The 25170-nt window shown below is 39.5% G+C and overlaps 1 protein-coding gene across 13 annotated transcripts in view; it reads left to right on the plus strand.

The window, feature by feature from the left end:
• Positions 1–25170, plus strand: part of LOC110840051 (paired box protein shaven) — a 555926-nt gene that overhangs the window by 492135 nt on the left and 38621 nt on the right. For all 13 annotated transcript variants that reach the window (XM_087343729.1, XM_087343728.1, XM_087343730.1 and 10 more), the window contains one exon: positions 1828–2025. In XM_087343729.1, coding sequence (XP_087199855.1) covers positions 1828–2025 — 198 coding nt within the window. The remainder of the gene's footprint in view (positions 1–1827; positions 2026–25170) is intronic.

Here is a 25170-nt window from a genome sequence, read left to right on the forward strand (position 1 = left end):
TATCGGTTACAAATGCTTTGGTTGGATCTCGAATAAGAAACACAGATTTTTTAAAACTGCCGCTTAGAATAAGAAAGAGATGGTAGGATACTATTAAACGTCTTGTCCAAGGACTCTCCATGGAAACGTATCAGGAGCTAAAGCCCTGCTTTTTATCTGCGGCCGGAGGAAAGAACTATCTACTGCCGAGGAGAGCATAAATATAGATACGAGTTGCGATCGGAAAGTTTCAAGACTGTGTCAATAGAGGGCGAACCGGATGTAGTACGAGCTTCTGCCTTTAGGGGATGCGGCCTACATTCATAGTGAATCAGTGTGCCAGCCGGCATCATCGAATTAGCATTTGTTTCTTAGTTACGGGCGTTTTGGTAGTGCATTACACCGACCGTCCTGCGATTTCGGAATGGCGTGTGCATCAAATTTTGCCAAAGACTCGCCAAAACGGCTACGGAAACCTATGAAATGCTAAAGCAAGCATTTGGGGAGTCCGCAATGGGTCGTGCACAAACTTTTGTGTGGCATTCACGTTTTAAAAATGGCCGAACCTCTGTCGATGATGACGAGCGTTCTGGACGACCATCTTCGAGCACAACGCCCCAAAATGTTACGAAGATTCGGCAGGCCATTCACGAAGATCGACGTCGTACCATCAACGACTTGTGCGACATTGTTGGGATAGGCTATGGGACCTGTCAGCTGATTCTAAAGGAAGAACTCCACATGCGACGCATTTTGTCTGAGGACCAGAAGCAGAATCGACTTCTCGTTTGTCAGGAGTTCAAAGATCTTGCAAGAACCGACCCCAACTTCCTTTCTAAGGTTTCCTCTTCCCAAAGATGAAAATTCAGCTAAAGGCAAGGAGATTTGAGACGATAGAAGAGATTCAGCCCGAATCGCAGATGGTGCTTGACAGGCTGACAAAGAAAGATTTCCAGGAATGCTTCCAGGCTTGGCAGCGGCGTTGGGATCGTTGTGTTCACTCCCAGGGGAACTACTTCGAGGGTGATGGATGAATTTAATACCTGAGATAAGTGTACGGGTTTTTATAGGCGCAGTCTTGAAACTTTCTGATCGCACCTCGTATGTGTACATTTTCTAATCATAAGGGCAAACAGTCTCAAAAGAAAATGTAATTGAAGTAAGAAGATCGTGGCTGTAGGCCTGTGACATTAAAATTGCCAAATTTGGTACAGATACATGTTCCGTTGTTCAGACAGCATGAAATTTAACAAACCAGCAAGAAAATTACTTTTTTAATTAAAGTTTTATTTTTTATATTTTAGACACAGTCTTTATATATTTAAATGTGACAACTGCTTCGTTACTGGAACTAAAATGAGATTAACTCATTTTAAATGAATAATAATAACAATAATTATAATTTAATATATTTATATCTAGTAGGATAATTAGAGACGACTCTACATCTATGGTAAATCACATTTCAAGGTCACTACCTTAACTAAGTACACGTGTTTCTGCTTTTGTAAGGACATTTGCAACAAATATTATATTTCGTTTCTGGGCATTTTATAACATTACATATAACCAATTTAATTTTAAATTTCCTCTATTCATAATATGTAGATTTTGTATTTTACATACGGACTGCGTTTCATTTGTTTCTTAATTTTATTTATTGATTTTATACGCCGTTTGTGGGTTTTATTACATTATTTTATATTATACTATTCTTTTTAGTGCCGTCCTCAACTTTCATTTGCTTGGCCGTTGTCAAGTTTATAAATAAATTAATTGCACTCTTTTAATCCAGTTGATGAAATGGACACGAAATTACAGCCGTGATTGTTTGTTTCCGACCTGCAGATATTATGAGACGGGGAGCTTCAAAGCTGGCGTCATCGGCGGAAGTAAGCCCAAAGTAGCGACACCTCTTGTGGTGGACGCCATTGCGAACTACAAGCGTGAGAATCCCACCATGTTCGCGTGGGAGATTCGGGATCGACTCCTGGCTGAAGGCATCTGTTCGCAAGACAATGTTCCCAGCGTCTCCTCCATAAACAGGTGAGTCTGTAAATATAAAAAGGACGAAGGATATATTTTCGATCGTAGAGAAGTCACTTGTTAACAGTCAAAGAATACGTACCTTGCTACAAGACATAGTAGAAAATTAACAAGTCTCTACGTGTCCCTCAAGACTCGTTAAGGCTTGCATTACTGCATGTTGTAAAGTTCTAAAAATGTTGATTATGAAATAGCAGGAGTGTCGAATCGTATATTTTCCTCAAATTATATCGTATCACTATGGATGGGATTACAGAATTGCTTAACACATGTCCATATATTTAATCATCTGCCAGGTACAATCTCAGTTTTACATGTTTTTCTCGCAGGGTTATACGTTTTAAAAACTTATCTAAGATTTTCCAGCATGTTTTGGCATTGCTACCGTCAACCAAACAGTGATACTTGTTTTAAGAACTATAAGGAATACCGGAATTATTTTAATATTTCGGGAAATTGTATAAGCCGCGAAATCAAAAGTAAACTTAGCAGATCCTATATGTATTATTGCAGTTCGTTCCATCCCCTGATGATGACGGTGACGACAAAACATTTCGGGTAATAAACTTAGACTATCTTTGCAACAAATTACCTCTATGATCCAGCGTATGAGTAAAATTGATATTGTTTCTAGTGGATAATAAAATATATATTTATGTATTATATATTTTGCTTCAACGGAGCGAATTATTATAACGAAACCATATATTTCTCTCAAATCTGCGTTAATTAATAAAGAACCGTCCACTGAATGTATTTATTTTTGAGATAGAAATTTCTGATATATTTTCATCTCTCATGGTAATTGTATTCCCTCAGTACATTTGCAAAGAGACATTATTATTTTTCACGAATTTTCAAAAAGCATACGGGGTGGAGGGGGGACACATTTACGAGTATTTTTGAATAGGGTTCATGGAAGAAGTTCTTTTGAATTTTACATGTTCAATTAAGATATATTACGCTGTGTTAGCCAACATTTCCAACAGCCTTGTTCTGTGAGTCTCAATATTAAAATATCCTAAATATTAATCACGCCAGGGAACCATTGAGGAACGGGAAGATGACAAACCTTCGACTGAACATGGAGGTTAGTTGTGTGTTTTACGCTCCGGCCGCTTTACCCCGAGGGAAAAAGTAACAGTTTGTTCAACGGAATTACTTACTCGTTCGGAAATTGTAGATCCTGAAACGATTTATTTGAAATTTTCATTAGAGTCCTGCGTATTGACTGGCTGTGTTTTAATCTCGTCCTTGAAGCCTGTGCAAATCTGAAATCCCCAAGACACCAGTCTATTACGCCACATCAGCGGGTAAATCTGTAGTGCTCCTACAAATGATTAAGTTTATTAAAAGCGAGTTGAGCTGTAGAGGGCGCGATCACAGATGTTACATGTGACGGAGGTGTCAGGAGGGTGGGTGGAGGGGTTATTCTACCCCCATCACTGCACATACAAGGGGTAGCTCTGTCCCCAGAGAACATTTGTACGGAAAGTACTGGACCCTGGGGAAGGGCACAATTGGAAGGGCATAAAAGCTCTTCTTGTACTTTGATTACAAATATGTTAATAGGATGTGATTGGTTCACTTGAAATATGGTAACGTTATTGCACGTCTAGTCGCCGTGATGCTCACGGATTTCAGAACAGTCACACAGTTACAGAAACCAACAAAGTTAATTAGCATCAATATTTTTGGGCTTTGTCCATGGTATAAATAAATGAAATAGAAATAAAAATAAAATACGACGTTTCGGAAGCTAGAAGTTCTTCCCTCTTCAGATAAAAAGGAAAGGGTTGAAACCCTAGCTTTCGTGGTAGCTCAACCAAAGGGCCCAATAACGAGATTGTTTTACCTGAAGACGGAAGGAGTTACAGCTTCCGAAACATATTTTATCTTTATTTCTATTTGTTATTTAGACCAGTGGTATTCAACCTTTTTTGTTCGCTTACCCCCAGATATAATTTATCTTCAACTTTGTACTCTCGAAGTTGTTGGTGTATAATTTAAGTTATACGTAGTATATAATCTACATCTAAAATAAATTAAATAAATTACATTACTGATTATTCAGTGTTTATCATAAAATAATATATTTTTTTTAATTTCACGTACCCCCTAAGATGTCTTCGCGTACCCCCAGATATAATTTCTCTTCAACTTTGTACCCCCCAAAGTTGTTGGTGTATAATTTAAGTTATACATAGTATATAATCTACATCTAAAATAAATTGCATTACTGATTATTCAGTGTTTATAATAATTTTTTTTTTTAAATTTCACGTACCCCCTAAGACTATAGACAAAGTCCAGAAAAATGTTCACAGATTCTCAGGGACCATCATCGCAAACCTTTAGACTTTAACCAAAATTAATTCGCACGACAACGTTCAGTGTGTAAATCCACAAACATGAAATGTCATCCGTCAGTCAATGCAGTTGGTTTAGACATAACCTCAAAATGACGTGTTCGTTTTATCCACTTTGAGTAAAGAACGCGGTAGGTAACAGTGTGGGCCAAATACTAAGTTATTAAACGTTAAACTTTGTGGTGGCAGATTTATGAACTCTGCAAGAAGCAGCTGGAGCAGGCAATCGTAAGCCTCACACACATCCGCGTTACAGGCAGACGAGTAGACCGCCATTTTGTGGTTCCAGAAACCCAAACGAGCGAAACGGCGACGACCGAGTGAAATGTCGACCGCGGCGGCGAAGGGGGAGGGGGCGAGGCGTCGCACGGCACAATTCTTCTTCTTCTTCTCCTTACTCCCTAAAGAAGAAAATTCATCCCTCCTTCGGCTTTACCTCATCATGGATCTACTACCCCCTCGTCCATTTCACCCCCTGCTTCTGCATTTCTCTCCCCCGCGCTTTGCATTCCTTCCTCCACATCTCCATTCTATCTCCGCCTCTCCTGAAGGGACTCATCCTCTTAGAATCGTACACCACTTTACGCGGTACACTCACGTCCTACATCATCGGCTGTCTACCCCAGCGACCTCTCTGCAACCGCAAGGCTAGTCTATGTTCTCTGATTCGTAACCGGCTGTCTCTGTAATATATTTAATTCCATTGCGTTTTCGCAGTCTTAACGATAGTTCACAGAGTCTGGTGGTATTAAGGCCTTGTTCGGTTTCCTTCGTCATCTCATTTACTAAAACAGCTTTTCGTTCGTTACATTATAGCTGCTTCCATCTTTTTCATTTATCGGTCTGTGTATTAAAATCTCCGGTTTAAGGCTGAGTGTTGCGTCTATTTCCACGTTTACCAAATGTTTAGTGTAATATTAGTTGGAATTTCACTTTAAATTAGGCCGTGGTCTAGGCAACACGGAGTTTTCCTCCGTGGCATCCCAACAAATACTCCATTCACACACAGAAGAAGGCAATGGCAAACCACTTCTGGATCATCTGCCAAGAACGTATATGAACGGGTCCCAGTCCGAGAAAAGGATGGAAGGATCCTGTTCATATGGACCTGTCGTCAGACAGAACACTAAATAATAATAAGATGAGGTGGTCTAGCGGTTAGAACGCTGGCCTTGTAATCCTGGGGGTCTCGGGTTCGATTCTCGGCGGTGCCCGAATTTATAACTTGTGTTGGGCAAGGCCGTGGTCTAGGCAACACGGAGTTTTCCTCCGTGGCATCCCAACAATTACTCCATTCACACACAGAAGAAGGCAATGGCAAACAACTTCTGGATCATCTGCCAAGAACGTATATGAACAGGTCCCAGTCCGAGAAGAGAAAAGGATGGAAGGATCCTGTTCATATGGACCTGTCGTCAGACAGAACACTACAAAAAAAAAAGTTGCGTTATAAAGTTTGATATGAAACAGTTAACTAAACAGATTCTTCATTAAAACTTTCCAGTTATTTATCTACGCATTAAATCAGATTGCCGTGAAAGGTTCAAATCAGGACGTTCATAGTGTGTATCCATTTTTAATGTCGCTAAAGAGATGAAATGAAGGAATGTGAGATGAGCGGAACATATAGCACGCGTTGGGAATTTAGATGTTTAGAATAATTGGTAGTGTCTAGTGGGAGATATCAAAATAAATGCATTTAAAATAGAAACAAGTGGATTCAGCTGGCTTAGAATACGGTCCAATGGCGGAGTGTTGTGAAAACGATAACGAACCTTCGAGTTTCACTTTTTAACAAGGTGAGCGACTGTAAGTTTCTAAAGAAGGAACCAGGTACGATGCTATTGGAATTGCTGGCCTATGTGAATGAACTGTAGACTGGCTTATCCTGTACCTTGGTAGCTGATGTCTACGGCTACAGAGAAGTGGCTGCCTGCAGCCTACAGGAAACCTTCCTTCTTATTGATCCTCTCACCCCCTCCCCCTGCCCTTCCGAGCGCTCCAGACGTCGTGAGGGGGGAGGTTTCCTCCTTGGCTTCAAGAAGAACTCTGTAGGGATTTTATGTTGGGTTATGGAGGCTTTGGAAGCTTCTGTAGTTTCCATCTCTATAATCTAGCCGATATTGCAGCTGCCTGACGCGAGGTTTGGTTCACGTACAGCCCCCAAAATGTATCCGATATGGCACCCCGCTGAAATTTAGAACATAACTGATGGGATATTTTACTGGGCTGTTTCAACTGGAACATTTACGACATGGATTGGATGAGAATTTATTTATGAATGGTGAAAAAAGTAAAATAACTACTCGATCCACCGAGATTCGAAATGGATACATTTAGAATACAAGTCAGAATCGTTGGCTGCTTTGTTACTGTTTTTTTTTTTCATTTCGGACAAAACAGTACGGAATGAGCGATAATTATTAATAACAATATTGAAAAGTAGTACAATGCAGAGCAGAAATGCAGAAGAGATTTTAAAGCCTCCTTTACTGTGTAACCGATACGGTCATTGATAGATATTTTCGGCTGAAAGATAAGACGGACGGACGGACGGACGGATAGGATATGTCCATAAAACTTTCTTCGCTTATTCTAGAGAAGTGGTATTCAACCTTTTTTGTTCGCGTACCCCCAGATATAATTTCTCTTCAACTTTGTACCCCCAAAGTTGTTGGTATATAATTCAAGTTATAAATAGTATATAATCTACATCTAAAATAAATTAAATAAATTACATTACTGATTATTCAGTGTTTATCATAAAATAATATTTTTTTTTAAATTTCACGTACCCCCTAAAATGTCTTCGCGTACCCCCAGATATAATTTCTCTTCAACTTTGTACCCCCAAAGTTGTTGGTGTGTAATTCAAGTTATACATAGTATATAATCTACATCTAAAATAATTTAAATAAATTACATTACTGATTATTCAGTGTTTTTCATAAAATATTTTTTTTAAATTTCACGTACCCCCTAAGATGTCTTCGCGTACCCCCGGGGGTACGCGTACCTCAGGTTGAATAACACTGGTCTAAAGCATAAAGAATTCGTATAACTTATTTTCGATTGCCTTGGTGACTTTGTGTTCCGAAATATTTAGTTTGTATCTTGAAATAATGCTATAACCTTTTTTCTAAAATATTCAAACCTGATACAAATCTTTTTTTTATTCCTTTGCATGAAACTCTTAAGAATAATTTGAAACTTGGCGCGTTCTGCAACTCAGCACGAGCTCATCGGCGTCCTTTCTCTAGCAGCTGGTCTGTACCTTCAGTGCATATCTCGAAAGATTTCAAGACGAGTCGGGATCAGTTGTTACACATTTATTTATCATCAGTTCTCGCTCACTTCAGAATTGAAACTTCGGGACAGAAGTTACGCCGACACCTCGAAATATCCCGTTCCTTCTCCTGCGCGTTTCCTTTTCCACATCGACCGCGGATTGACGGAATAAAATGAAACGATAGTAAAACTTGAGAAGATGGCGTAAGGAGGTTCTTAGCGGGGTAAATGGCGAGAAGTCAGATCATGGCGATGCTGGAATAGTCGGTCTGCTGGGAATGGTTTGCGCTCCTTGCCTGAAGCAACTCTGCCATTCCTAGCACCGGGTGACCCTCAACTTCGTACTCGATTCTGCAAAACAAAAAAATCAAAACAAAAACCTGCTTATAACGGAACCCGCAGATACCGAAACGTTACTCCGTTGAAGACAGGTTTCCGGTGTAGCCGGGTTCACCACAGTTTCTACTTAGCATTTTGATCATGGAATGGTTTTATATGTGACTTTTTATTTAAAAAAATAAGTATAAACGGTAATTGACCGATTGGTTTGTGTTAAAGAGATGCGTTGTGTTTTCTTGGAGGTAAGAATGAAACTTGTATTGCACAAAAGAACATTTGTTTAATGTTTGCTTCTTTGATGCAAGTTTCGTGTAGTTTACAAGGCCTAAAGCTCTCTGCATTGGCGCTACTAGGCAAAGTGTTCTCTCTTAGAAGCTTTGCTGTCAACAGGTGCCTTCATGAGCACTTAAAATGTGTGTGTCGAAAACTTTGAAACAACGTATCAACTACTGTGGCTGTTGGTTCTTTTTTCGCTCTGAATTGAAATGTATGGGAAAGGAATACGTGATAAAATAGGAAAGATAAAAATGTACGAGTGGTATAAATTAAAGGAATAATTGGGATAATGAATTGAGATACGAAAGATATCATTTCACGTTGAATTACATTCGGCCTTCTCTAATTGTCTTTAAATACGATTTGGATGAAATTTATTTTTCAAAAGAGGTAAAATTCAATGGCTTTGCGAGTGGAAATGAAAATAGGCGATATTTAAAATATATATATTAATATAAGGAATCCCAAAGGCATGTGTATGTTTTATATAAAAATTATACAAAGTATCGTTAACAGTTTTTGTAGAATTCTATAAAATTAAATTATAATTATATTTAAAGTCTTCAAGAGACAGAGTAAATCGGATTTAATAAAGCCACGAACTCCATATCATGCGTTCACTTTATGCACCTTGTGCAAATAGCACACAAGAGCCATTATCAACGTTTCTTTTGTCGTCACGTTTAACAAAGTGTTCATGTTGAAGAACTTTGATTTCTGCTTCACTTGTCACTGGCAGAGATGGGCAATCATTTATAATATTCCTCAGGGGTCAATGCAGACGTCAACACTTGGCCAGCGCCCCAGTGCACTTACTGGTACCCCCTCCAAGCCGGCACTGTTACTTCTAGTACATTGAACACGAGAGAACCTCCTCGTCCCAGCTGCATATTTATTTCGTTAAGGGCACAGCGACAGATGTCGCCTCTTGTCTGCGTTTCACTGGGACCGGTTTCCATCCAAATAAAGCTCTAAAGGTTTGAAAAACTATTGAATGTGTTACTCGACTCCAGAATCATATATTACTCTGCTTTCAAGTGCTTTTAAACCACGGCAAAGTTAGGGAAGGACTTGCCACGGGCTGGGCTTCGAAATTCAGTCAGACTTCTTTCTACATGGGCCCAATCTCGTCGATTACATTTCTTCATCTCTGTTAGGTCTTCAGTATCTGCCTTTTTGTCCGCCTCTCTATATCTCAGTTTCTCTATTAATGTATGTATGTCTCTCTATACACGCAGATTTTTTTTAAAAAAATTAGTATCTTTATTTGTGTAGATGTACAGGTTAATCTTGCGCCCAACCATCTTTATCCCACGACTTATCGCAATAAATTTTATGGAATCTCGACCACAGCTTTAGTTATTAGACAATGTCAACTATTCGACAAGAATCGAAGCACTGACTTTCACAACCTGGTCACTCACTTCACTCGTTTGTCACTGCTATCAAATTACGTATCTACAAAACAATCAAAAACTTGCACACCTGATACAGAGGAATACGTAGTTAAACTGTAGTTCTCTAGTTATGACATGCAGTTGTAAAGGACAAAGAAGGAACAGAATGGCAGATACAGAAAAATTTCAAACCCATCTCAGATTTACGGTTAGACGAACACAAAATGCTATAAACTTCCTGTCGATAACATAACTTAGTTTAACCCTTTGAAGACGAAGCTCGTCTAAATATTATTTAATAAATCAGTCCGTACCGCGAAGAAAACACTACACTTCACCATTACAAATGACAATTGGTTGACGCTGTTTAAGAAAATAATCCCTTTCTACTCTGAGAACAATCCGAAACCCGTACATACAAAACGCAGATTTATTAACTGTGTGAAGTAGGTGGTACATATAATTACCACTGGGTCTTAAAGGGTTAATGTCTCTCTTAATATTTTGCTATGTCTAAGGACCTTGCGTAGTTTTCCTTTTGTAATGACTGATCGTCTGTAAAATTTAAAGAACAGATCCATGTAGCAATATGACTGACGAATGAATTTCTGTTTAACCCTTTGAAGACGAAGCTCGTCTAAATATTATTTAATAAATCAGTCCGTACCGCGAAGAAAACACTACACTTCACAATTAAAAATGACAGTTGGTTGACGCTGTTTAAGAAAATAATCCCTTTCTACTCTGAGAACAATTCGAAACCCATACGTACAAAACGCTTAGTTATTAACTGTGTGGTACATATAGTTACCACTGGGTCTTAAAGGGTTAAGATATCACATCCACGAAGAGATGTGAAGATAGAATGGGCGAAGGTGTGTGACAGAAATCAGCGTAAACCTGAGGAATCCAAAAGTAGATTCTGTGCCAAGTGCAGGGATTACGTCGCCTGACTTGTTCTGTGGCTACCATCAGAACGTCCTCCTGTCGGTCCACTTGTGTAGTTCAGGTCGATGATTCACTCTGATTAATACATAACAAGCGTAATGTGTATCCTGAAGCAAAGTGATCAGAACAAGATTACAGCTTCTCTCTGTACCGAGCGGCTTTATAATAGCAGCAAAATCCAATCCCCTTATCTGGCGCAGAAAGCCCGCCCCAACGTGTAAGCAAGCTATGTAATGTCACAACATATTACCCCACTAGCGATAAGAGGCAGCAGGTCCCATCGAAATTAATTAATGGAAACAACAAGGCCTCCCCTCACCCCCAACGCAACTTTAGCTGCCGTAGATCTATTGATTGCCTAAATGAAAGTGGACAGACCCACCCCGTCACTTGGTTATGTATGAGAACGTGGCAATGTCTTGTATAACAGGGCTACTCAGCCTCTCAGAACGCAGTCGTCTTCCAATTACAATACGGGGTTATTGTTCGAGAATGCTATACCTGACCTTTCCAAATATCTCCCGAAAAATTTACTAAGCTTTATTATACTCATCGCCCTGACGATGGAGGTAGCAAGGACCTCTGAAACGTCTATAAACTTCTACCAGACTACAATCTGAAATCTTACTTATCATATAGATAGATAATAACCTCCCCGATGCGTGATACGTTCCCACCAGTCTTACTGTCCTTGATTTGGACGTCCTGGCAAATTTAACTGGTACCTAATGCAAGTGCCACCGAAATAGGAGAACGCGTTTGTAATGTGGAAGTAATTTCAGTAAGAACAGCAGTCAAGTTGACGAAACAGAGTAGGAAAGTTTCTTGTCGTATCAGATTCGTACAGAATACAATAGTATTCGAACAGAAGTTAAGTCCCTACTTTCTGTAACCAGGGGTCATTTGAGAGTGACCACTTTTGTACAGCGATAAATTCTACAACCAGAACTCAGTATAGTTGAAATTGGCTGGCGTAATCTCGGCTCGCGTGTCTCGTCTGAGACTCCTTAGATATGCAACAGCGTGTACAGTCAACTACCGCTCCTTCATCTTGTGTTTCTAGACGGATCTGATAGAGGGGAATGTAATTAGAGCGACACGGCAGTGGCCTTCCGCTGTTGAGTGGTCACTGAGCCGGTTACAGCGTTTTCTAGTCCTGACGGCACAGCAGCCAAACATCCTTACTCTACAATAAAAACTGCATTGACACAGGAACAGTCAAAATAAACATCTTAGAAATCTAAACAAAATAAAACGACGTATTAAACCGAAAAGTAATTAAAAATAATGAAATGTTATGGAGCGAAATGTAATGTTTATTCAACTTTTGAATCTTCCCATAGATTATATTAGCAATAGAAGAACATCTGGTAAAGGAACTGATCCCTGTACTGGTGATGTGCATTAAATACTGTAATTTGTGATTAATGTTGTAAGAATCCGTAATCTAACCGAATCTAGAATTTCTCAGTAAGTAATTTTGTTATCAGGAACCTTGAAAACAGACAGGGCGTCTAGATTCCACATTAAGAAGAAGTTAACAATTATGCAGTAACAAGGCACGCGTCACGTGTCTCATATGAAAGCCGTTGAGTATCCCTATCACTTCGGTACATTGTGGTACTCAATTATTGTCCCCTTGCCACTAATTACTGCTGTACTGGGGTCGGAGAACCTCTTAAGACACTTATAATGCACTTTGCACTGCATATCCTCTTAAGTGAGCAGAAGGAACGGCTTGGAGTGCTAAGGTACAGTCCGAACAATATTTCTGCAACATCCATTAATATATTCCCACCATAGCTAAGCCAATAAATTATCTACTTAGAGTAAAGTTTGATGTTATCACAGCGGTGTGTCTGAAGTTTGCTGTCTTTCTGGGTTGTTGAGCCGTGTAGTCCGGTACAGATTTGTCGACGTTTCTAAAGCGCTTGCTGCAAGGTAAGGCCAGACTAAACAAGAACCCGGAAGACATAGCGGTTTCATTTCCGACAGTAAAGTTGTAGATTTTCTCGTGTCACAATTAAATCGCTACATTAACTGGTGCGTGAGTCAAATTTTCTCGATAAACTGTTGACTAGAATTTTTCACTTTTTACCCCCCCAAACCTTTCACCCTAAGGCCCATATTCCAACGTTACTGTAGTCTCAATATCGGTAAAAATGTGAAGCTATTACGTCAGTTCTGGAGCCAGTTTAATCCGATATTTTTCACCAAAATTTCTTAACTTAAAAGCCGTGTTGCTATTTCCGTCTAAAGACCCAAACTGATAACAGATACAGTAACAAATTATCAAAATAAACTTAATTTATTACATTACAACCACTACACTCCGTATTGAACGCGATGCTCCACCAATTTCATCCAGTCTACATCCTAAAATTTACTATAACAAAACTTTTTAATATTATACTTCCACCTGCTTTGTGTCCAAAGGTATTTCCCCTCAGAAATTCTGCAACAGCTGGCAAAGCAAATGTTGGAGGTGCTTCAGACTCGAGAGCGGACAGCAACAGTCACTGTTTACGCTTTGTGCCTTTTTCTTCTTTTTCTCCTTCCCTTTTCCCCCATACGCTTATCATCTGTGCGCTGGGTGAGCGAGAGAGGCAGGCCAGTGTGTAATCCGCTTGTATTAGCTGCTGTATGAGGCTGATACCAGCCGCTGAGGGGATGTTAAGTACTTGTATCTTAGCAAACGGACTGCTCTTTTCAACATTTATTCGTCCCGCACGCATGGTGGTACAGTCACGTCCAAAAAGAGACTAGACAGAGTAAACATAATTTTTGATCCCAACGCAAAACACCGTCTTGATGCAGTGGTCAAAAGTTATGTTTTATGTTCAGGAGACTCTGGGTTTGATTCTTGGTCAAGGGACTAACTATTCTGTTCAAAGTATTTCTTTCGATTGATAAATTACGTAAAAATGTTGTTTTCATTACACAATTGAAATAATTATGAATAGGAAGGGATTTTGAAGGAGACGGTCTTGGTCTCTTTGTAGATACTAACTGGAGAGTCTGAGGTAAATCATGAAGCACTTCAGTGACGATAATCGTTCGGAACAAGATTCGAACCAGACACCTCTTGAACACAAGAGAATATCGTTGTATTACGCCAGTGTACTGGCCGTGTTCTAATCTAGGAGGTGTTTAACAATATTTCTATCCCGACTGTACCAGTACCTCATCGTAGCTGTCAGCCAGGAAGAAGCAAATCCCTTGTGAATGCCCCGCTAAGTCGCTGTGGATAATGCATAAACCCTACATGTACTTTACACTGTATTAGTGACCAATCGAGAACTGCTAATCCTGTTATATCAGCCAATCAGCAATGGAAGAGGGATGTTTGTCCCCTCGTTCAAATAACTACTTCAAATTTTCCATTGCTTGTATCTCTTTGCGGTTACTGTACATTTTGAGTTAAGAATAACACATCAGCATAGAGGCCACAACTCGATTAAATCAGCCACAATTCAATAATCTTCATATTCTTGTTCTGTGTTCATTTAAGGACAGACCGCGGACATTAGAACCAAAAAGTGACTGGGCTACGTACAGTTTAATGGTTAAGATAAGCGTTCACCTGAAAGACCGAGCTATACATGTGACCATAATATTTAAATACTTCTTAAGGTAACAAATTTTTTTAATGTACGTCGATTGGACTGAGACGGCTTAGAATCATATAAAATTGTGGGGTTTGTGTTAGCAGTGTTAAATATTTGCGATCTGATATCAGACCGTTGTTTAAATATTTCTTTAACTACCACGTTAAAGGAATACGAGAACTAGTTCGACCATCGAAGAGATGGAAGTATCAGTTCGAGTACCCTGGACACTGAAACTGGTCACATGGGCTAGAATTTCTACCAGCTGATAATGATGAGCTCATTAATAATGAACGTTGCCGGCGAATGGTTCGCACACCTGCATCATCCATAGATCTTGAGTTCAAATCTCGGCCCGGACAGATTTCTCGTGGTTTTACTCACCCCGTTAAGTCATATTCCGGGATAAAAGCTAACTTTAAATTAGGTCAAGACTTTTTCCTGTCATAATTTTTAATGTATTAGTCATTGTTCATCCTATAATGAGATATTATATACTTCTAACTACCGACAACGTTGTTAAATAAGCATAAGTGGCAAATTCTTAAGTACATAAATAAGGGAGGAGCGTCTCGTTACATAATCTTGAGTTAATGTCTTGGGAATCAAATGGAGAAATATCGATTCCCAGAATTATTCTGTGTGTGTACCCTCCGAATGAAAAGCGAAGGAAAAAGGAAAATCTCTTTTGGCGTCTCCTGCCTGAATTTGATGACGATGATTTTGCTAATGATGATTCACCTCTTGTCATGACGTCTGTGAGCTTTAATTCTATCAACACTTATCATTTTATATACCTTGTCGCAGACTCGTTTAAGTCTCTTAGACCATTCTCAGTGCCTACTTACTTAAATATTCTTCGCTTGTCAGCTTCTGGTTGTACAAATATCTGTCAGCATTAGCCTGTGCAATATACCCCTACAATTTTACACGGTTTTCAAGTATTATAATACAACTTTTTGCCTGAAAGTGTTTTTATGTTGTCTTGTAAGCTGGTACTACCTTATCCGATGATACAGGGTGCTCTTCTGATAGAATACACAGCCATTTAAGTACTAACGCGTTCTTCCAAACCGAGCGTTACTTTCAACGTGAACCGACTGTCCTCTGACTGTTGTACCTGAAGTACATCCATCAAACAAGCAATTGATGAACTCGACTTCACGGCCCCGTGGGTCTCTCAGTCAGGGGCAGCTGTGAATGGCTGAATAGCCTACCCCTGCCTTCCTCCTTTGCGAGGATTTTAGATGCACCTTTTCTGTAATTTAATAGGTACGGTCGAAAGTATCCCCCAGCAGAATGGTCTGGTACAATTTCATTGCGGACCGTGTATGGACCGTGTACCTCAGGTTGCGAACGAAGCAGCTGTAATGGGTTATATCTACTACTTGTTACGGTAAATTGGTTTTAGTTTATTTGGTCACGGGTTTTAAGAAAACTACGTCGTGTGGATATTTGCATGTTCTCTTGTCTTTAAAAGTAATAATATTTTGGTTTGGTCTCCTATCGTCCTCGCCTATTCTTAAGGACGGGCTGAATAAAGAGAGCTGGAGGATGTAAGGAGTGAATAATTGCAAGAAGACTGCTTACAGACAAACCAGAGGAGAGAACACAGAGAAAGCAGAACGATAATTACCCCCCAAAAATATTCAGTTCTGTTCGCTGCGAGGAAGGTAGAGATTTATTTGTCGAAGTAAGTTTGTTCTCAGATAGCTTCTTAATACGAGTCTACTCTGGGATAAGGGTTCCCTTTTATGTGAAAACTTTGAACCTGCTGGCTTGTTTCACTTTATCTTTGTGCAAGGACGAAATGGACTTGAGCGATTATGAGAATGTCTCTGTGTTTAACAAAGCGGTATATTCTTTTCTGCGTTAGGGAAACCATGTAAAACTTTCAGAATGGTTTTTGGCTACAAACATTTTAAAAACGTTTAAAAGGTGACAACGAAGAATAGAGAGCTGATATTACAAAAGGCAGGTACGGTGTCTCTGGGGACTGTACACCAAGAAAAGCTTTTGTTATCCTCTGTCCTTGGTACATTGAAATGTGCAGATCGTCTGGGGGCTTACTTACCTGCTCAGTCCCCAACGAAATGCCGCTAGCCTTCTAGAAAAAAAAAATCGTGTCTTAAATTAATAGACAAGTCAAGTAGGCATATATCGTGTTTCAAAACCCGTTAAAATCAACGGGAATATAAACTGTTTAAAACTGCACGACTCGAGTAATGGAGCCGGAAGACGTCGGTAAGTAAACAGGCCATGTGTTGATCAGCTCTCGGTTTACGTGGGGTCACAGGCATTTTCTTCGCCGTCCTGCCCATGTGGGGCATTTCAACCTTACGTACTGGAGCTCCTCCCCTGAGGTAAAGCCGGCCACTTACATCCATCTAGTGTCGAGGTTAAAAATACATGGAGCTGTCCGATGGAGACCTCATACGCCTTACGTAAACGCGTGATGTGAAACATATTCTTACTCTTAGAAGGATTTGAAGTTGTCACAACGGCGACTCCGAAGATGACTCTCTTCTGGGTCGTTGCGCCGTGTAGTCTCGTAGAAGTTTACCGACGTTTCAGAGGTTCTTGCTGCCTCCATCATAAGACACCCTGATCATCTCATTGAAAAATGAAATAGAAGTAATGTAATATAACAAGCTCAATCAGTTTTATATGTTATACCGTAACACTTCTTGACAATCGTATTGAACACACATAATTTTTTTTTTTAAGTAGGACTAATTTTGTGAATATGAATAAAAATTAATTTCTCCCGGAAGATCTTAGTGTAGAGCCTCAGTAATATATTTATTTGAATCCCGTTTAGTAGTTTGTGGAAATGTAAGCGTACAAAGCTCGAACTGACGGCTGCTACCCCTCCCTGTTGTGCTTTCATTTCCTGAAATATTCGTAAGAACCTGAAGAGTTCTGTGTCCGCTGTCAGTTTGCAGGTGGCATCCCATCAGCTGTTATTAAAGCTATGAGCTGTTTGATTAGCCCTTAGCAAACAGCGCTTCGAGCTAACAGCCAGGTAACCATATGTCGCTCTCTGGGTGACGACGAGTTGACAGTCTGAAGCCTGATCACTGGCCACCATTTACGGTATCACTGCAGATCACCTTTAATTATTTTTGAAGCTCTGGTAAAAATCACAACCATTGTTTATTCTACAGAGTGCTCCAGTTAGAACGTCACCGATCTTAAACAAATACCATACATGCCGTGTCCAGTAATACATTTAAAATCCTGTCTGATCGATCTTCCTGTTTCGTCAGCTGTAAACCTGTTCAGAACAGGTGTTTATTAATCCCGATACCTGATTTATATGAATGAGTTGCGCGCGTTTTGATGGCATCATATCATATGACAGTGTTTCAGATATAAACACGTACTTTTAACTAGCTTTTTATCTATTAACTTTTCAAGGAAGTAAGCTTAGGTACACTTAAAATTATACACTATCTGGACTTTTTCCATAGTCCTTGTTTAAAAGAAAAAAAAAACATGACGTTTCGGAGGCTGGCTCTGTTTCCGTCTTCAGGCGAGAGTTACCTACTCAGTTGAGTCCGTTGGGTAGAGCTAGTCTCCGTCACTGAGAAAAGCCCAGATAGTCCATAATTTAAAGTGTAATCCACCATCGTCACAACGCTTTAGAATTGAGCTTAGTTAGCTTGCTGAGTAGCTAACTAGATTCCCTACCTAAAGCCTCCTCACTTTTATCTCGTCGTCCGTCATGAGTGCCAAAGCAAACAGTGGCCAGTCGGAGTGCCCTGTAGATGCTGGGAAAACATTGTCACATTCATAATTGCGTAATTATTACAGTCTCTCTTTGTTCTTCCTGCAACACCATCTTTGCATCTTTGATGGTGAATCTTCAAATCCTGTAACAACAGAGAATTTAATTCTAAAGTTTTCTGGCTGTAGTAAGCGTACATTACATTTAATATTGCTGGATTTCTGGACTTTGTCTATCGTCAAGTGTCCTGGAAGAAACACCTTTTCGAAAATGGATATGTTTCCGTCCTGTGTGAAGAAATGTGGAGTATAACTGTTTAGCTATGACCGTTATAAAAAGCTAACTTCAGTTCAGTAGACAATCATAGTAATTTTAAAATATAATATTAAAACAGTCCTATTTGTATCTCTTTGTTATTAGGATGATCAAATCAAGAAGGATAAGTTAAGCGAGACATGTGGGATTTATAAAAATGTGAGAAATACGTACAATATTTTAATTGGAAATCCTGAAGTAAAGAGACTATTCGGAAGACATAGATGTAGACGGAAGTATAATGGAATTTTGGGGAGCACAGGGTAAGGACAGACTGCAATAAACATTCGGTTTCCGTAAAAGTCGGGGTATTTTCGAGCTACTGTCAGCTTCTCAGAAATTACGCTGCTCTATGGTGTCCCTTATGTATTTGTTTTCACATGTGGAAAGGCCCTCTTTTAAAATACCATAGATTTTGAAGTAAACATTGTACTGGGACCTGTCTGCATGAAACCGTTTACCTTTGAGCAGTTGACAGTTGCTTTACTAGCCATAAAGTTCTTGTGTTCATCACAGTATTCACAGAATGCCACTATTATACCACGTCGAAAAAACTTTCAATAGAAGGAATATGTATAATAATGTAAAACTTGTGTCTTGCAGTTTTACAACGAAAGTTTTTGGAGAAATTTTATATAATTGGATTTGAGTTTCATATAAGAAGCGTTGATTGTGAATACAGACAAATGTGAAATTGTCCTCGAAGCATTTAGATTCCGTGTATCTTATTTAATCGAAATATTTTGTTGAGTATCGAGATAAAATATTTGAATAGATTAAATGGACGAACATGAATTTCTTTGTCCTACGCATTTTGTGCAAAGACCGTATAAAATTAATGAGTGTAGCTCAGGTTAAAGACACCGATTATGCTTTCCATTAATGAATGTTAATAGAAGGTTAAAATGTATCATTGGCCATGAACCGTTAATTTCAAGCCGTTCTCGTTCGAGTTGTAACACAGGCAGTTGAGATGGTGAAATATGCGAATAGCCAAAACTTTACTTTCTTGCTTTCACTCGAAAGGAAGAGAAGTATTGCCAAAAGATGAGTCTTGAGTAGACTTGGGGGAACAATATCAGCCCCCCCCCAAACAGCACCGGGGGGAAACATTACGCTCAAGTTCGCCTGATCTCCCCCCCAAGACACCCACTTGGCGTTAAGACTCTTGGCTCTCTCACATTCTTCTGCAAATCCTCGGGTTTTAGATTGTCGACTTTTGCAATTTCTGGGGCCCTCTACTCGCTGGGTATTCGGAAACTACGTATAAAAACAGTGATCTCAGCGAATGCTACACCCGGAAAGGTGATAGAACAACTTTATTTTATTTAATGACACTCTATCATCTCCAAAAGTCGATCTGAAGTATTTAAAGATTACTTTGTTATGCGAGTAGAATGGTAGATCGAGTTGGAAGTAGCACGTATAAAAGGCTTTTAAGAAGGCGATTCTGGCGTAGGCCTACTTAAACGTTCCGTCAGCGAATTTGCACAAAAGAGAGTTGAGTAGATCCTCTGAAGTCTTGTCAAGATAACTAATAACCAAGCCGATATCCAAACCGGGTTCCTCTCGAGGAGCGTGTAGGTATTCCAACCCTTTTGACAGAGCGGAATTACTGGAGCGGTAGTCGCACGTGTTAATGGCAGTCCACCGTAATCTTCCAGTTTTATCATCAGAGAAAGAGATGTCGCCAATCATTGGACTGGAGGAGGGGTGAGAACATTAGCGAAAATATTAAATTTAAATTTAATCGCTGTTTGTATCAGGAATCGAACCCCGGTCGACCAACTCATAGCCTAGAGGCGGAGGCTTGAAGCTGAACACTCACCTACATCTAGTGCCAAAGTTAAAAATTTGTGCAGTTATAGGCTACCTCCACTCCCCCCCATACGTCTTCATGACGTGGTTTTTAATGAAGTTCCTAAATATCTCATTTACCCTTATCGACTCACTGTCGCTACTTGTACATCTATTTCAGTTTATTCTAGTTTATTGTAACATTATTTGAATTTATTAAAAATACTTCTGTGTGTTACAATCGCAAACAGGTTAACATATGGATATAATTTTCTTCGATAAATTTGTTGATTTTCTATGTTTATTATACACTTAAAATTAATATAAATTTCTGTGGGATCTATTTATTTTTCACTATACTAGTCATAAAATATTAAAAGAATGTACGCGGGCAGCATAAATCATACCGGTTGGCCGCGGTTTGAAGACCTTTTGTTCTAACGTTTTACCTGGTGCTCTTATGAAATACGAGTAGGCTTAATACGAACAGAGCAAAAATTGTTTGTCCATTAATGTGACACATTCTCTCTTCATAGCTCTTTATTTTTTATTTAGTGTTCTGTCTGAGGACAGGTCCATATGAACAGGATCCTTCCATCCTTTTCTCGGACTGGGACCTGTTCATATACGTTCTTGGCAGATGATCCAGAAGTGGTTTGCCATTGCCTTCTTCTGTGTGTGAATGGAGTAATTGTTGGGATGCCACGGAGGAAAACTCCGTGTTGCCTAGACCACGGCCTTGCCCAACACAAGTTATAAATTCGGGCACCGCCGGGAATCGAACCCGAGACCCCCAGGATTACAAGGCCAGCGTTCTAACCGCTAGACCACCGTGGTTATCATATCTCTTACTGAAACGTAATTTCGCTTTGATATTTATAATCTATTGGATTTACTGAATAAATGCATCCAATATATTTAGTCATATATTATACAAATAATGAGAAATTTATAATAATTTAACTTTATTGTTAGCTGAATGATTTGAATGTATTAAATTTGTTGTCAGATTACAAAAGCCAGCAGATAACACAAATTCCATTGTTTTATACGGACTCTGTACTTCAGTGTAGAGAAATGATTTATGCGAATTCGATACGTAATGGAATGCAAACGGAAATCAACTGTTGGTGAAGGGAAGAGAAGATTCTGTGCGTGGGAAGTTGAAAATTTACATGCGGCCAGGATACATCGCCACATCGATCATTAAAAGTTATTAATGTCATTAACTGACCACTGGGCGTAACAGCGACACATGTCATTGTCCATTTCAAAATGCAGAATAAATTTGTATTGTACGGGATCCTGGTTGTGTATTAGACTATTTCATGACATCGTATCAGCTGCTGACGTTATGAACCACGAAACGATGTTAATATTGTTGTTTTGGATGGTAAATTGTCCATAGAAGCAGTTGTCTGTTTTAATAATTGCTGCTGAGCAATGCTAGGTAAATACAAACAATTGGAGTGGAACTTACGTTCGGTATTTTCAAAGTCAACTGCTTTGTTTTTGAGAAAGAGGCTCGATTGGGGCTCCATGTTCACTAGAATCAGTTCTGACACAGTGTCGTTAAAAAGATATGCTTCCCTTTAGGAAATAGAATCCGTACAATTAGCCTGATTCCAGTATCAAACGAACAGAATGCTCCACATGAAAATATTTTATTAACAATTATTCTTTTAACGACGATGTATCAATTGTACTGGTTATGTCGCATCTCTTAGGCAAAACACATGCAATTACTAAGGAAGAAAATTATATATTCACAACATAGTAGGCGTATTGAAATTTGTAATGCAACTTTGACCCGTATAGTGACATGTCGCTATATTTACAGATTTTTTAAAAGACAACATCAAAAATAGAATCCTATCCGGCTTACTAACTCACGTCATGTGACAGATTCTTTCTTGAAACCCTCACAGCTGCTCACTTGGTCAGAACTGTAAACCCCCCTCCTCTGCATGAAACTCTCCAAGATCCGTTACTATGTTTGCAAGTTCTGAGTCAAAAGAATCAGGTCCTTAAGATCCACTTTAATATTATCATCCCTTTTACTTCCTAGCTATCTCTTTCCATCAAGTTTTTGTACGTGCTTCATGTCCTCCCCATCTTATTTTCCTTGATTTAGTCATAATACTAACAGCACTACGCGAAGAAAGCTGATGGTTGTGGAAGTTTCTGATTCATTCTTTCGCTTAATTTGTCTTAGATTCAAATATTCTTCTGCGCACATTCATATTTTCTTTATCAGACTGAAAAGCCATGTTTTATACCCATACAAAACAGCAGGAAGGATTTTATTTTATAAATGTTTGTCTTTTCGAAAACGTGTGACTGAATTTTACATAGAAATTTGGAGGAAGATTACGTTGTGACTTAAACGGTTTTCGCCATTGTGTTTGGTATTCGTTATAATATAATATCGGTTGAATTAGGCATAGGTAATGAGGAAAATATTGGGGTCGGGGTTCAAGGGGGAGGGGTAGAAAGGAAGGCAATGACGCTTGAAATTTACAAACTTTGAGCCGAGCGGAACAGCAAACAGCTAAACAAAACACTCGTGGAAACGGTTCACTGCTCGCCTGCTCGGAGCCGAAACAATGCACTGGCCAATAAAACACGGCACATTTATATAAAAATATTCTAATTTAGTGTCCTCACTATTTCTCCACGTCCGCTCCAGACGCCACTGCGCAGTGTACAGGCTTTGTATCAACATCTGGTAGCAGACAACGTCATCAGAATTCGAATGATGTAATCCCTGTAGATGAACGGATTCAACGAAGGCGTAAGATAAAATGACGTAGAAAACAGTTTTTTCAAGATATACAATTTTTGTTTGAAACATAACGCATTTTATTTATTTATTTTATTTAGTGTTCTGTCTGACGACAGGTCCATATGAACAGGATCCTTCCATCCTTTTCTCTTCTCGGACTGGGACCTGTTCATATACGTTCTTGGCAGATGATCCAGAAGTGGTTTGCCATTGCCTTCTTCTGTGTGTGAATGGAGTAATTGTTGGGATGCCACGGAGGAAAACTCCGTGTTGCCTAGACCACGGCCTTGCCCAACACAAGTTATTAATTCGGGCACCGCCGGGAATCGAACCCGAGACCCCAGGATTACAAGGCCAGCGTTCTAACCTTGTAATCCCTGCTAATTACCACGTTTACAAGAAACCATCAGAGGTCGTTCATTACTGGGATATCAATCCAGTCTAGTCACAAAATTCCTTTGTTATTTTCGGAGATTAAAACATGCAACAGACGGACAGACTTAACTTTTACGTTATGAGTTTTCTTCATGGGTTTCATGGAGAAATTACATAACCTAAAATGGAATCATGAATCTCAGCTTCGCATGATACATTTACCTTACCGTACTATGTACTTAATTAAGCCTAACTATCATTTCCTTTGCTACACTGACTTGCAGATTATTTTGTCGTTTTAATATATCATTTTACGTAACATGTCGAGTATAAAATTACATAGCAGTAAAGACATTTAGATGGATAATTGAACTTCAGGGTCAATCTCTGGTTCGTGGGAATCCAAGAACACACGCCTCAGTATATGTCTGCAAAGGCTGCGTTGTATATGTATTGGGCCATGTGTAGTATTGTAATATTTTGGTTATTCGTATTAACTATCTCCCTGGTAGCAAAACCGCAGGTCCAACACCGACAGCACCAAAGCCCGCCACCTGCCACGACCCTGAGTCAACTCCATCCATTTGCCATCCTCACAGCTCACTTACCTAAGATCCATCTTGATATTATCCTCCATCTCCTTCTTGGTCTGCCCAGTGGTCTTTTCCAGAAGGATTCCCTGCCTAAGTCGTGTGTGCACCCCCTTGCCTTCTCCCCGTGCGTGGTACATGTCCAACCCATCGGAGCCTCCTAGATTTCACTGTCCTCACTATGCTATGTGACCCGTACAATTCACACAGCTTCTTCTTCTTATCCAATATTCTAAATTCCCCAATTATTTCATCCCTGCTAGGTCCAAATATCCTCCTGAGCACCCTGTTTTCAAACACCTGTAATATACATTCTTCCCTCAAAGTAAGAGACCATGTTCACAACCATACAAGACACCCGACAAAACTAATGTTTTATATACCCTGATCTTCGGAGTTTTGAATGGTCATTTGTGCTAGACCTATGAACTTTCAACGCAATCCACAATTCTTTATTTTTGAGCTGAAGTTCAGGAAAAATCCCTCGTTTCGAAGGACTTTCGTCACGCATTGGTGCGTGTTTGTGGGGGTGGGACAGATGTTAGGGGTGCCCAACACGTGAGCGGAAGTCAACAGGTGACAGACAGATTGGTGAACAAGTGGATAATTAGAGTGGATGAAATCGTGATTAAATTACGACACGCGATTACAATTGTCAGATAATATAGGTTACAACAGGTGCGTTCAAATCAGTGACATGATTTTATATTAAATTCCTGTTACATGAAGCCGTAGTTATAATAGCCAATTTCGTTATTATTTCTTACGTTAATTAGGTGAACAAGGATAAGATAGGAGGAGCATGTAGCACACCAGAGACATATGTAGAAGAATGAGTTACATCTTCGGCACGAAAACCTCAACGGAAGATATCACTTGGGTAACCTGGATATAGATTGCAGGATAATATTAAAATGTTCCTACGAGTACAGGAAACCGGGCATGAGATTATAGACTGAATACATTTGTTCCAGAACGGAGTCCAGTTTCGTTTTCTAATGTGGCGTCTGTGATGAATCTTACGTACCCACGTTAACAGATAAATGTGATCGTCAGCTGTTCACGAAATTTCTTGCGCGATGGAATATGTTATTAATTTATTCCGTTTAGCTGTAAACAATTTCCCGAAGCTTTGATAGGAAGAGTGTTACTACAGTTTCATATGTGGTTGCATTTTTGCAATCTGCGCCTAACTTTGACGCCAGCTCCGAGTCGAAATTAGAAACGAAGCGCCACGTGGCTCCCTAAGAAGAACACGCGGCCACACGGCTTGCCAGTAACTTTTAAATTCACCCTCCCAGTGAAAACACGTGCAGAATATTTTTTAT

Source organism: Zootermopsis nevadensis, unplaced genomic scaffold, assembly GCF_977971745.1.
Source record: "Zootermopsis nevadensis isolate Lab colony 2312 unplaced genomic scaffold, Znev_1.0 Znev_ptg000006l, whole genome shotgun sequence".
Taxonomy (NCBI): Eukaryota; Metazoa; Arthropoda; class Insecta; order Blattodea; family Termopsidae; genus Zootermopsis; species Zootermopsis nevadensis.